This window comes from Varanus komodoensis, unplaced genomic scaffold, assembly GCF_004798865.1.
Source record: "Varanus komodoensis strain SLA01 unplaced genomic scaffold, ASM479886v1 scaffold72, whole genome shotgun sequence".
Taxonomy (NCBI): Eukaryota; Metazoa; Chordata; class Lepidosauria; order Squamata; family Varanidae; genus Varanus; species Varanus komodoensis.
This window is the reverse complement of record NW_025336374.1, coordinates 619,534-634,714: the sequence shown is the minus strand read 5'-3', so window position 1 is coordinate 634,714 and position 15,181 is coordinate 619,534. Positions and strand designations below refer to the sequence as shown.

General features: G+C 40.8%; 1 protein-coding gene across 2 annotated transcripts in view; it reads left to right on the top strand.

Moving 5' to 3' along the window:
• Positions 1 to 6,573, top strand: part of CASQ2 (calsequestrin 2) — an 84,299-nt gene extending 77,726 nt beyond the window's left edge. For both annotated transcript variants that reach the window (XM_044452396.1, XM_044452395.1), the window contains one exon: positions 6,174 to 6,573. In XM_044452396.1, coding sequence (XP_044308331.1) covers positions 6,174 to 6,329 — 156 coding nt within the window. In that variant the 3' untranslated portion in view covers positions 6,330 to 6,573. The remainder of the gene's footprint in view (positions 1 to 6,173) is intronic.
• The last annotated feature ends 8,608 nt before the right edge of the window (positions 6,574 to 15,181 follow it).

Genomic DNA, 15,181 nt, shown 5'->3' with positions numbered 1-15,181 from the left:
AATTACCTAGAGTTTTGAACTCCCCTCTCCCTCACAAAAGCATGAGTACAGAACCTTCAATGCAGTGGCTGCTGTCAAGAGACAGTGAATGCAGGTGTGCTTGGGGCCCTGGGACTACAGTCAAAATAGAGTTACAGTTTACTCAGACGTACAGGAAGTACATGCAGCATATAGGCAGCCCCAGGAAGGCCTGCCCTGAAGAATTCTGCAGAAGATACTTTTATGACCAATTAGTCAGGTGGAAGAGTACAGGCGGGTGGGATCAGTTTGCAAGAGGCACGTGACATTGGAAACAAAGGGTTGAATGGAATAAGACAACGGAGAAAAGAGGAAGAGCTTGCAAGGCAGGCAGAGATTAGCATATATGTACAAAGTATACCTCGGGATCAGGACTGACACTTATTTGCACAGACAATTTGGAAGACAACAACAACACCAAGTCAGACCTGGCTCTATGACCCCTATGAACCCTAGCTACTTGATCTACCTTGCTTTTAGTAGCCTCCCCAAATGCCTAGACTAGCAGGTGGATGTTTTGGTGCAGGAAATTCTTTATGGGTCCAGTCTGAACTTCTCAGGTGTTTAGAATGATAGGGAATTCTCCTTATGCACATAGTCATTGGTCTTGCTCTGGCCCTGACTTGCACATTACAGAAACATAACCAGCTAATGCAGGGTTAAAAGAAACAACAAACTCATGGCCATGCACGTGAACCAAGCTGATAGAAACAGCCAATTTTGGTTCAGGCCAATTCTCGGGCTTTACCCAATGGGTTAACTATTCCACTTCTGCCCTGCGCCTTTTCTTTTCACTGCTGCCCTGCGCCTTTTTTAACCTGTGTGATATGGTTATTAGAATGTTGGACTGAGGACCTGGAAGATCATGAAGCTCACTAGGTGACTTTCAACCAACCCTGCCTCACAGGGCTGGTTTTCTTCATAAAAAAGTAAAATCCAGAAAAAGAATAGGGATAAGGGATCTTACATAAATATTACATATGATATCAAGATGACAACATTTCACAAAAAGTCAGAAACTGTTTTCTCTTCTGTACTCAGTTAAATGAATTAGTACTTAATTAAAACCTAAAGAGCAATTATTCTAATTTATCATTCCTAATGCTGACTTATTTTCCATTTCTTTACATTGCTTTTAAATAACAACAAAGGATTTGTATTAAAATTATAACTCACTGATATTTTTACAAACTATTAAATTATATATAATAAGCTTTCTATTTATCATTAAATTTGTCAGCTGGTCTTCTTTTTAAGTAACTGGTTAGGTTGGGCATTACTTCATATTCAGCTAGTTTATTTTTCTGATCTATCTTAGCTGGGTAGTCTTCTGCTTTCCATTTTGATGCAATTATAACTCTAGCTGCTGTTTACATGTACTTAAATACCTCTACCATATCCCTTGGCAAAGTTTCCAGAAAATATACTCAGTAGTATATTCTTAGTGTTCATAGGAAAGTTAATTTTCAAAATTTTCTGTAATTCTGCATGAATTTTTTCCAATTTTAAAAAACTTTTTACACATCCGTCATGTATGGTAAAAAGTTCCACTCACTTCATTACATTTCCAGCACTTTCTATTATAATTCTTACCATTTTCTCAATATCATTTGGTATAATATACCAATGAAAAAACATCTTGTACCAATTTTCTCTTAGTGCTTGACTAGCTATAAATTTTATATTTGTCCACAAAGATTCTCATTGACAGAAATACAGTATATTTCTTCCTCAACATTCTTCATCCTTCTTATCATACATCTTTTAGCCTGTTCAGTTTCAGTATCATATTGGAATAATTTCTTATTTCTTTATCCTAATAAGTAGTCTTTTTGCTGTGAAAGCAACTTTACAAATTCCATCAGGTCTCTTATAGTACCTTTTCTTGTTTGCTTTTTCCTGTTTCTGCCAAGCATGGCCTCTCCGAGAGATTCCTTTCATGGGTTGCCAGCAAATTTCTCCAGGAGAAGGTGGAGGAAGGTTACAAGAGTATCAGCCATCCTTGATATAATACCAACAGGGATGGCCTGGTGGGCAAAATAACATGGAAACTCTGGGAGAAAGTGACCAAGGGATACTTGAATTCTCAATTATAAAGGAGAAAAAGGGTAACTGGAGCCAAATATGCATCCAGGACCCCTTCAAGAAAGCCAACTTTAACAAACTCAGAAAAATAGTAAGCAAAGTGCCAAGGCAACACACGCTTAAGGGGAAAGGAGTCCGAGAGGGGTGGCAAATCTTGAAAAAGATTCTCCAAGCACAACTACGAACAATTCCATCAAGAAAAAAGTGTAGGAGACAGCAGAGGAAGCCCACATGGCTCCAAAAGGTTAAGTGACAGCCTGAAAGAAAAAAAAGAGCATGCACAGGAAATGGAAGCATGGCCAGGCCACAAAGGAAGAATATAAACAAAAATTTAAAAACTCTTCTAGATCTTTTCCATACTTCTTCAAAATACCTTCTTGTAATAAAAGTTTGTCATTTAACCTCCATCATCTTCTAACTTTCTTTTCTCACTTGATTACTTCTACTAGAAATTTTGGTTGAATTTTTACAGTCTCTAAATTTATGATTGAAGTTTTAGATATCCAACATGTATCAATTCTTGAATATGTCAGTTATCTATCTGAAAAGAAAGTAAAGTATCTACCTTTTGGGTTTTTAATCCTCCAAGCATCTTTCAGTTGTGACATTTCCATATAATTAAAAAATTTCTAGGAACTTTTTTAGACTTGAGTCAATAATTGCATTCATATTTCCAAAAATCAATATCTCTCCTTCCTGAAAATCCAGTAATGATTTTTAAAAATTATAAAATTTTTCTTTTGCATTATTTGGGTCATATATTGTTGCTAATTTACTTATCTTTCCATTCAAAAATCTTATCTTAGGGATAATACATCTTCCTTCTGAATCTTTTAGTTATTCAATAATATTTAGGCCTTGATTACTAATATAAATTGCAACTCCTTTCATTGTAGTATTTGCAGCAGCTTCATAAGCTTTGCCCAATTTCTTATTGTTTAAAATATAATCACATTTTTACATGGATTTATTGGATGCATATGATATCTTTTTGTTTTTTTTAACAAAAAGGAAAAGTTTAAACTATTAATATTTATTAATAAGATCTTCATTTTATCCTAATGTTGATGCCTGATCTGGTTTTCCTTCTTCTTTGTCTATTTTTTTCTCTATTCGTTGTTCAGATTCTTCAAATTTTTCTTCAGTTGTTAAGTCTTCTGCTCATTGTCTGGCTTGCTCTATTGTTGTGATGTTTCCTCTTCCCTTTAACTTCTTCCCTTTAAGCTTCTATAGCAAACAGGACTCTCCCATGATATCCTTTTTTTCTTTTGTAGAATTTGTCTTAAGAAATTAAAGTATTTTCTTTTTTTAGATTTGCTGGTAAATCTGGAAAAAATCTGAACTTCTTCCCATCTATTTTTAGTGGAGATTCTCTCTGTCTGTTCAATACAGTATCTCATGTTCTCTTGTTCAAAAATCTTACCAATACAGCATAAGGAAGTTTATTCTTAAATGCAAAGGTTGAGTTTACTCTGAGTATCTGTTCAATGTCTGAAAAAAGTCTTCAGATATTTAGATAATCTTGCAAATGTTTATGGAGATTGTCTTTCAGATTTTTCCTTTCAAAACCTTCAGAAATCCCTCTAAATCCCAGATTATTAGATCTGCTCTCCAGAAGTTCAATTCTTTGATTTGCCCTTTCAATCTCACAACATTGTACTTCTATATGTGATTTAGTTCTTGCTTGCTTGTTTGTTTTGTAATTCTTTGAATTTTCTTGTATCTCCTTTTTAATTTCTGATATTCTTAGTGATAATTCCTATCTTAAAGATGTATTTTCTCTCTTTATTCTTTCTTGGGTTTTTTCCTCTGATTGTAATATTTAATTTATAACTATTTGAACTTGATTTGTAACTGAATTTGCAGTATTAAAGTTTCTTGAATCTTATCAAGCAGATCTATGGTGTCTGAATCACCTTCTTCTTGAGTTCCGCTCTTCTCCATCTTTTCTTTTGGTTGCGCTGTTGCTATTCTGTGCTCTTTCTTATTTCTTCTGCTCTGCTCAAATATTTCATAAATTTTTTTCACTGGTTATTTCAAAAATCTTAAACCTTGCATAACAATTTAATTCCATAACCACAGAAAACATTACTTTTCTTATATTTTAATTACATATATAAAAAGAAAAAATAAAGAGGGAATATTAATACTTTTAAGGAGAAAAGGAGAAGAGAGAAAAAGAGAATTAAGAAAAAATGGAAAGTAAGATATCTGAATAAATAAGGAGAAAAAAACAAAAACAAAATTTAGTTTATTAGTTTGCTAGTGGTGTTAAATTTGTTAATCACATTCTATATTACTGTTAATTGCTATTATTTCATTGCTAGTATGTATTAATTTGTTAGGAAGAGCAGTCTTACAGAGTTTTTTCAAAGTCTCTATGCAATCCTCAGTGAGTCCATTAGCAACAAAGAAGAGATTCTTCTATTTTTCTCTTACTCCTTGAAAAATCTCAGAATTCTTACAGTCTTTTTCAAATCCAGCAGATGGCACCAATATTATATTTTACTGTTTTGAAGAAAAACCAGCTGTGTTAGAGACCCCCACCTCCCATCTTCACACACAAGAGGAAGGAAGGAAGAAGGAAGGAAGGAAAGAGAGAGAGAAAGAGAAAAGCTCAGATTTTTGTCTTTGCCTTGAAGAAGAAATTATCCAGGGGATCCAAGTTCCCTTATTTCTTTCTTGTTTTGATAATCTTAATGTTCTTAAAATAAGTTGTGTTCAAGCTGGTTTTTAAAAATGTGTATTTATGGTTTCTTGTCAATATTTTTGCTTGTCAATATTTTTGCTTCAAGGGGAAAGAAAATGAAGGGGAATTGCTGTTTTTCTCCCTTTTAATGAGTGGCTCCAACTTCAAAGTTAACATCATTTATATATTTGTAGTTTTAACTTCTTGAGCATAGCTTATAAGTGATTCCACAACTTGATTAAAGTCTGGATATGAAACAGCCAGCCGCTAACAAGCTTTCAGTTTTAGATGAAACTGTTTAGGTGAGTTTAGGTGAGTAAATAGAAAATTGTTTTTCAAAGTCTTACAGTGAGTTTATAAATAATAATTGCTTGGCTTGAGAAGGGAAGGGAAGAGAAAGAAGAAAAAAAGATTGTAAAGACAAATGGAGGTAGTTTTTAGACTGAAGTCCATCCTGTCTTGCTCTCTTGATGTTATCCAAGCTCTTCAGACCCTCTTCAAATGAGTCTGAGTAGTTCACCAGTCAATGTAGTCTCCAAAATGGAGAGGTGGAAGAGATAAATGTCTCTTCACACCAGCATTTTCACTCCAAAAATGTCCTGGTAAGATGAGATACTGCCGGCACTCCAAGAGTGGTGCCATCTTCTCCAGAAGTCCTTACACTTTTCCTTTGCCTTTTCAGTCTATGATCCTAATGATGTATTCCCTGTCTGAGATAATTATCTCTTCTTCTGGTCTTCCGGTCAATAGATTTGGATAAGACTGGATGATGTCTGGTTCAAATATTATTTGGCTAGCCTTGGTCAGGCAGTTTTAGAAATTACATTGTCTATACTTCACTTAGTTTTTTCATTCTGTAGGTGAGGTTATAGGGTCTCTTTCTTTTTGAAGCCAGTCTGTCTCTTGCTGGGTAGCAACTTGCCTGCTTTTTGAGTTCTTTACTTCTTGTTGCTAAAGCAAGATTTGATCTTGCACCCAGGAATTTATTCCAGTGGAAACCAGCTGTTTTTGCAGGGGAGAGTTTGCTGGCACATACACCCTGCCCCTATTTTCTGTGCATTCAGATGTTTCTTACAAAGTAACTCAGCTTCTTCTGGTTCTCCCACTACCTTTCAATGAGATGCGTGCACTCAGGTCTGTAGTCTTTGGCATTTGATTCTAGCATGAGAACTTGGTATGGACCTTTCTGAAGGGAACCCTTCCTCTGACTGTTTTTATGCACACTTAGTTTTTCTGTTGAAAGAGACGGCGCAGTTCATCTGGTTTTTAAGGGAGTGCAGCTTGAACCTGTGAATGTCAAGTCTGCGTCTAAATAGCTTTATTGTGGCTCAGCCTCTCACAGGTCACACACACTCCCTTTGTGTATGACATTTTCTTTCAGGCTGACAGTGTCTGGATGGACATCCAGGATGATGACGACCTCCCTACGCCTGAGGAATTGGAAGACTGGATAGAAGATGTTCTCTCTGGAAAAATAAATACTGAAGATGATGATGTTGATGAAGATGATGACGACGATAATGATGACGATGACTAGGTTACAGCTCTCTGAAATCTGGACATTAAAATCTGTTTTCTTCATGTTATGCTGTATGGTATCCTTCTCCTCCTATAGGGAAGTCTTTAGGACTTCCAAAAGCTACTTCAAAGGGTCCTTGATGACCAGTTACCTGGTTTCCTTTCCCCTGTACCCTGCTCCAAACTATCCCTGTTCTGGCTGCCAGAAGGTGTTATTTGGGTATAATGCATAATGAAATGAATAAAGTGGTGAATGCTTAGAATCTTTGCCAATCTTTCTCCTTAGGTTTATTTAACAAGAGACAAACAGGGAATTATCATAGCATCATTAAGGTCAGGGTGGGCAGATTTTAGGCTTACAGAATCAATTTTCCTTCTCCTGAACCGCCAAATATTTGCAGTTGCTTACATTTATTTCCTACATTTTTTTCCTCTTGTGATGAACCCAAGGTGACTTACATAACCGTCCTTCTCTATATATTCTTTTTACAATAGCCCTGTCAGATGACTTAGGTTGAGAGTTAGTGGCTCACCCAAAGTTGCCCAGTAAGTTTTATGACTTTGAATCACCCATGGCCAAGCCCAACTAGAAATTGGATCATCCATGGCTGAGCCCAACAATGACACCACCACAGCAACCTGGGAGAGTCTGGTGGCATATGCTTAGCATGTAAGAATTCCAAACCCATTGATCTGTTTTGACTCATTCAAAACAAAAGGCTACACCTGGAGTACTTCCTGATGAAGGGTTCCTGGCTGTAGTACTTCAAAGCTTTTGTGCAGTAACTGACTAGCTTCCCATGACATGACAAGCAACCATTGACTGTTTTCTGTGATGGTTTTCCTGTTGGCCAAAGCCATTCATGGTGATTCACCATTGGGACTTATTGACACTAAGAAACAGTCTTTTCTAAGGTTTCTGCATGACATGATGGGTTATTGTGTCACCTGAAACTGAGCAAGAGAACACATCAAAGGGTGAGCCCCAGGACAACTGACCCACTTAAGATGCATGGCTGTTGCTGCTCCTGCCAAGTAGCTACCCAAAGGGACAGCTGTGAAAGGCATCTCTCCCACCTTCTGCCCAGAACTCTGTAGGCTGGGGGGGGGGGGGCGTCACGCGGGGTGCTCTATGCTTGGATCACAGTGCCTGCCAGGGAGTAAACTACTCAGGCAGGAACTGGTCACTGGCTTGGCAGAGAAGTGCTGAAAATGGGGCACTGCAACTAAATCCCACCCCCGCATACACACACTTTTCTGGAAGTAAACAACTGAGGGCAGGCTTTAGACTAAGCTGGAATGCCCCAGGAGCATCCTCACCCATGGCCCTACTCGCTGCCTCTGCCTGAGTGGCTTTCTCCCCGGCAGGAGCTAGGAAGTGGGTGCACGCTTGTCTGGGATGTACCAAGAACAGAGCGCCCCTGACAATCTGCCCTCTCCCTGCCACACCCATCCTCCCACCTCCTTGCGAGAAAGCTGCTCTGGTGGCTGCCAGCTCGGAGAGCTGTGACTGGCTGAGCTGTGACTGGTGGGAATGCCTCCTTCTCAGGGTATCCCTTGTGAGCCGTCGCCTGCCTCACCACTCTTGCTTTGGATCAAGGTGCTCAGGGAGCTGTGTGGGGGATGGGGACAGGCATCCTGCAGGACAGCAACATAAAGTAGATGAGACACCCTCCCTCCTGCTGCAGAGGTCTCCCGAGGCAGAAGTGCAGGCTTAGCTGTCCTGACCTATTCATTGTGCTTCAGGGCACAAGTCCTGTTGCGATTCTTCGACAACTGTGGTGAACCAAGTCTGGCTTACGATCACGGCTGTCAAAGAGAGGAGCTTCATTCCACCCGCAGTGTCCCTGGATTGATACCTAGCAGAATGGGAGCAAAGATGGTGAGGGGATTGTCTGCCAGGCCCACTGTGGCTGCTTCTGTCTTTTCTGCATTAAAGGGACAAAAGGAAGAAATGATAGGATATGTGGGAGGGTTTCAGACCAAAGGTGCTGTCATAATATTGTGTGAATGAGGTAGGACAATGGTTGTCAACCCCAGCCAAACTGGAGCAGGGGCAATTTAGAGTGGACCATAGAGGAATGTGAATGCTTTACCTTCCCCCATCTTCTCTGCAGTTGAGCTTGCATCTCCTCACGTTCTTCTAGGATGGGTTATATCTGCTCTTCAAGCTTTTGCAGGATAATATGCTGGGACAACTCACGTAGTGATGTTCCTGAAGTTTGCAATTTCCTGATTCAGAATATTAATTTCCCTGGCAAAATTCTGCTTTTAAAGAACATGCTTCTAAAATATGGTTTTCGTGCTTGTCCTGCATAAGGTATAGAGAGCATAGTGAGTCAGGTGGTCAGTACTAAATACACAAATTGAGTAACTGCACAGATTGCTGTCCCTGAAGTGCTGCTGTGCATACCCACCCACCTACCCCACATTTGGGGTCACTATGAAGTAGGTCTCAGGGGACTGTGACTTCCTCCGTGAGGTCAGAAGCCCTGTGGGGGAGCTTAATGTGTGTCTGCTCCTGTGTGTAGGGACCCTCCACCTGAGGCTGAGCTTGTGTCAGCTGGGGTATGTGGCCAGCATAGGCATCTTGGTTGGAGGTGTGTGTGGGGTTGGTGCTAACTCATGTGCTCTAAGAACCCTTTTTGCACGCAAGGATGAATAGCGTGCTAACACAGAAAGCCTCTTTAAAGCTTTTGGGAGCAACTCCACCTGTTTTCTAAGATTCTGCTTTATCATCTGGCTTTTTCCCCTTCGTTACATGACATAGAGTGTCTTGTACTTACTTTTAAATGCATCCATTTCTTGTTTCAGAACTCCTAATGTTCTGTCTTCACCTATGTGGAGATAACATGAACAAATGTTTGAAGTAATGTGCTTATTAATGCACAGCAAAAATATGTTTCCTGGCAATGTACTCGCAGCAACAGAAAGACACGAAGCAATTGTCTGAACTGGGATGTAATATCACACTATGAAATGAGGGAAGGACATGATTCTGGATGTTGACCACAAGAGTGCCCATGGAAGTGCTCCAAGACTGGCTGGGATTTATCTTGGCCTGAAATGTTACATGTTCACCTAACCCAGGTGCATCTCCACCTGTGTCTTGATGCAGTGGTGTGATATAGCAGTACTGAGAATGCCTTTGACTTTCACAAGCATCACTTTAGCTTTGATGTGATTGAAACGGGATTGTGGCCATTGCGGGCCATGTGCTCCAGTGAGTTCCCTTCGATCCCAGCTGATCGGGATTTTTCTACTTTCATTGAATTCAGACATGTCAGCCAATGAACAAAATGTCAACCTAAACTAAGATTCAGGTGCTACTGGTAGGTGATATATTTGTTGAGGTAAATAAAATAGGAATTAAGTATCCCCTCAAGGGCTAGGTCCTCAGTTTTGGGGTGCGAGTGGGATTCAGCCTTAGCATGTGGTGCTTCCAGTTGTAAAATCTTCCTGGAGAAGCATAATCAAGTCTCTGTCACTAGCGAAAAGTACACTGACAACCTGCAACACAAAGAATTCAAAAGGTAAGGACAGGTGGCTGGAGCTAGTGGTGTCCTCCTGCTTGCAAAAGCTGGTTTGTGGTGAGCTGTTTGAGGCCAGAGAAACATTTGCACACCCACAAAAATCACTACAGCACCAAACAAGCTCTTTTGCGAGGTCTTGCTATTTTCCTTTCACACAGTTTGCTGTATTCAGCACCATGCTGTTTTTTCTGCAAAAGGTTCAGACAAATAGTACAAATACTATCAAAGTCCAAACATTATAGCTGCAAATTTCACTTTATTTCCAGTTAACTGTACAAATATGCAAAGTGTAAAAGGGTCCAATGTTTCAAAACACAGATATCAAACTTAAGAACCCAGCTTCATCCCAGACACTTGATTACTTGACACACAGGTCATCCAATGGTAAAGGCAAATAAAAACTCAATTTAATTTGTCAGTTCACAATTAGAATAGCAAAATCACACCATATATAGCATCATTGATATTAAAGTTACGAGTGCAGAGAAGCTGTCCCAATATGAGAGGGAAAAAAACTTGTGCAGAAAATGTTGTCATACAGAACAGTGCATATTGATGGGAGTGTTCAGTAGGAAATACTGCCCCTTCCCATGGAAAAGAATTCTGGATTAAATAATGTATAAACAGGCACTGAGCAAAGATAAAATACTTCACAGTTAGGCCTAAGTAAGTAACAAACCAGAACAGCAAGTCAGTTAAATGTGGTTTAGCGCTTTTCCAATTCATGCTGTAGTTGGGGAAAACTGATGGCCTAAGACCAAAATAACCAGCAAGGGTGAAGCAATCTGACCCCAGGACTAGCCTGCACCAACAGGAAGTCTCTTGGTCACACAGCAGCAGTTCATGAATTTGGGCACACTGTCAAGGTTAATGAGTAAGTTTGGGGTTAGTGATTCTATATTCTCCTCTGAGCATGAGATTATTCGCACATAACTATGGCTAGCGCTTGATGTAATTTGTGAAATTGTTAACCCCAATTGCACTTAACTTCATTTCTGTTAAAGGAAGGCCATGAATGGAAGATTTCTGGTTACAGTGCTCTGTGACAGGGAGGCATGAAACCCTCAAGCATCCTGGAAGACAGTGGGCCGCATGTGATCACATCCACAATGTGTACGTCATGATCACATGGATGGGCTGCTTGTAAGGACTGGCCCTCCCACAGAGTGCTGCACAAACACCCATGAAGTGCTATTGCTGTTACAGAAGGCTAAGCCTTACTGTGGGATTATAACTCAACCCAGGGACCACGGCCGGGCATGTCTGGCCCCACTCCCAAGTACCATCCACTATTCGCCCTGGCTGATGTCTTACACATCTCTTTCTTCCACAACACAAGCATGTGTTGAACCTGGAAGCCACAATTCACTACAGCAGGTGACACACGAGAGCAGGCAGTAAAATAGACACAAGTGTAGCCACACATTCATGTAGCAATTATATGTAGAGAACAAACCGTGCAAGAAACCAGTGCAGGTGCGAAGTAGCTTCTAGACTCGATGAAGAAAAATAAATGTGAACAGCATATCAAAGAAAACCCATTTTGTTCTCTGTCTCTTTATGTAAGCTGTACATTAATTTTGTATCCAGGCCAACATTCAACATATATTAACTCCAAATATGGCAAGAATCCAGAACCATATTAGTTTCCACCCAAAATGCAAAATTTTGTTTTGGGCTTGGTTTTTTTAAGATCAGGAAAGAGTTAATAATTTTCTCACACAAATTAAACTTTACATGGAATATTTCTTGCAATGGCCACATGACCATGAAAAGAAGCACATAGGTCTGTGAGCTCAAAGATGTGCACCCCCCCCAAGGCATCTCATCTCCACCACACGCTCTTTATACTTCCTTTCCCCATGCTATTCAGCTACATCCATGTAGGCCTGAAGACCCCAAAACGAAATACTATCAGCTGGTACAAACCGGACTTTTAAGTATTAAAAGCAGCATGTGCCTATTATTGACAATGGAATTCCTTGAACATGACTTTCGTTGCCAAGGCTCCAATCTCATTTGCTTTGCTTTTTGAAGAATATGGGGTGCCACTGATGAGTGAAACATCCATCCAGTCTTTTGGCAATGTGGATGATGCTACAGAAGTGAGCGGCTGGTACCTGCAGCAGGACCAGGTGATTTCAGAAAAGGACCCATCCACCCCAATCTCCACAGTATTGGTAAACCAGGAGAGATTTCTTCTTACTACTGTAGCATGGGAACTGCTTTCCAATGGTCAGGCCCTATGCTGCATCTACAGTGACTGCGCCTGGAAAGCTGGCCAGAGAAGCAGGCAACGTGGGGACCAGCTTCAGGGGGTCAACAAGAGAAGGAACTATGCCATCCAACAGTCCTCCCTGGTTCCTAGATATATGTGGATGGCATTGATTAAGGCATGGGATTCAATAACACGAATCCCACACTGGGTGGCTCAGCCCCATTTGGGGCAGGGAGTGGGTGGGCAGAATAGCTCGCTAAAGCAGCGTGGTTCAGAATGGACACTACAAAGCAGCAACACGGTAATCTCTCTTCCCTAACATCACTGAGTTACTCAGTTTTACTGCCGCTGTATTTCTGTTTGCATAGCATACTTGATGTCCTGAAAATACTTTAACGAGGCTTTGCAACACACCACTGAGATAAGAAGGATCAATGTACCCTTTGGTGTTACAAACAAAAGCAAGGGCATTAAGAAAATAACGCAGTGATTTGCTCACACTTGCACAGAAAATTCTGTGGTGGAAGGAGAAGTTGATGTGGGAGTCCCATTCCAACCATACTTTCAACTGCTGCATTCTCAAGGGAATGCAAAAGTAAACATACCAGTCAAACACAGAGAGAGGTTTATCCTCTCATTCAGGTTTAAGCTGCTAATGTATTAGCACAAGCAAGAATCTTTCAAGTAAGCACACACTGGAGGACATTCTTTCGATAAAATTAGTCATACCCTTTTAAATTGAAGGATGAAAACTGGAGCCAAACCTGCCAGTTCCAGAGCAATTACCATTGCCTCTGTTTGGTTGTTTTCTACATCACAGGCATTTAAAACACAATACATAATATGATGTATTTGTTGTTTCCTGAACAAATAACTCACAGATTTGGGGATGTATGGAAGAGAAGGAAGAAAAGGGTCTCTGGTGCGTGACATACTGTACAATGTGCATGATGTCCTGCAGCTACCAGGCTGCTCTTCCACAATATATTTTTTTCTGGATTTCTATGATAAGATTTCAAGGAGGTTAGATGGAGGGGATGCGGTGGATGTGGTTTACCTGGATTTTAGCAAGGTCTTTGGCAAAGTGCTGCATGATATCCTGGTTGAGAAACTGAGGAGTTTTGGGATCCGATGGATTAGGGCATGGTTGACAGACCAAAAGCAGAGGGTAACTATTAGTACGGAATCATCAGAATGGTGGCCGGTGATGAGTGGGGTCCCCTAGCGGTCTGTCTAGGGACTGATCCTGTTCAAACTTTTCATCAATGACCAGCAAGAAGGGGTGGCCAGTCTGCTGATCAGATTAGCAGACAATGCTAAAATTGGGGCTGTGGCCACAGCTGAGGAGCAGGTACTCCAGATCCAGAATCTAGACAGACTATGGAGTAGAGTAAAGTAGAGTAGAGTAGGAAGGGGCCATGAAGGCCATCAAGTCCAACCCCCTGCTATTGCAGGACACCACATTACACCATCCCACTTAAGACAGCTGTCCAGTTTCTTTTTGAACATCTCTAATGTGGGAGAGCCCACCACCTCTCTAGGCAACTGGTTCCACTGTCGTATTGCTCTGACAGTGAGGAAGCTCTTCCTGATGTCCAGCCGGAATCTGGGTTGTCGCAACTTGAATTGATTATGTCCTACACTCTGGCATCAGCAAGAAGAGATCTTGACCTTCCCCTTTGCGACAGCCTTTGAGGTACTTATAGAGGGATATCATGTTCCCCTCAATCATCTCTTCTCAAGGCTGAACATGCCCAGTTCTCTCAGTCTCTCCTCATGGGGCAGTGTCTCCAAACCCTGGATCATTTTTGTTGCCCTCTGCTGGACCCTTTCTAATTTACCTACATATTTCTTAAATCTTGATGCCCAGAACTGGACACAATATTCCAGGTGAGGTCTGACTAGTGAGGAATATAGGGGAACTACTACTTCTCATGATTTGGAAGTAATACTTCCAAATGCTAATATAGCATTTGCCCTTTTGGCAGCAGCATCGCATCGTTGGCTCATGCTTAGCCTATTGTCCACAATTACGCCAAGATCTTTTTCAGTTCTGTTGAGCCACGTATTCCCCATCTTGTATCAATGCATTTAGCTTCTTTTTCCTAGGTGGAGCACTTGGCACTTGTCCTTACTGAATCTCATTTTGTTGTTTTCAGCCCAGTGTTCGAGTTTATCAAGATTGCCCTGGATCTTCATTCTGCCTTCTAGGGTATATGCTATTCCACCCAGTTTTGTATCATCTGAAAATGTGACTATCTTTCCTTGTACTTCCTCATCTAAATCATTAATAAAGATGTTGAAGAGCGCTGGGCCCAGGACTGAACCATGTGGCAACCCCACTAGTTACCTCCATTCAATTTGAGAAAGTGCCATTGATGAACACTCTTTGTGTCCAATTTAGCAGCCAATTTTGGATCCACCTAATAGTTTTTCTATCTAGTTCAGTTTTTGTTCATTTGCTTATCAGGCTGTTGTGTGACACTATGTTGAAAGCTGTGCTAACGTCTAGGTAGATTATGTCCACAGTGTTCCCTTTGTCCATCTGAGAGGGTACCCAGTCAAAAAATGAGATTAAACTAGTCTGACAGGATTTATTTTTGATAAATCCATGCTGGCTTCCATTTATCACTGCATTTTCTTCAAGATGCTTGCAGATGGATTTTTTAGCAATTTGCTCCAGAATTTTTCGAGGGATTGATGTCACACTAACTGTTGTATAGTTCCTAGGTTCATCTTTTCCCCCCTTTTTGAAGATAGGGAATTGTGCAGAGGACAAATGGATGGCATTCAATGCAGATAAGTGCAGTCTTGCATGTGGGCCGTAGGAATGGGCATCATAAGTACAGGTTAGGGGACAAGTGGCTGGAGAGCAGCACTTGTGAAAAGGATTTTGGGGTGCTGGTCAACTGCAGCCTAACATGAGCCAGCAGTGTGATGTGCAGGTCAAGAGGTTGAACACCTCTCCTGGATGCATAGCCAGAAGTGTGGCTATAAGATGGAGAGAGGAATTACTGCCACTCTATACTATGCTGGTGCACCCGCAACTGGAGTATTGTGTTCAGTTCTGGGCTCTGCATTACAGGAAGCAGATAGCCAGGTTGGTACAGTGCAGGGCAA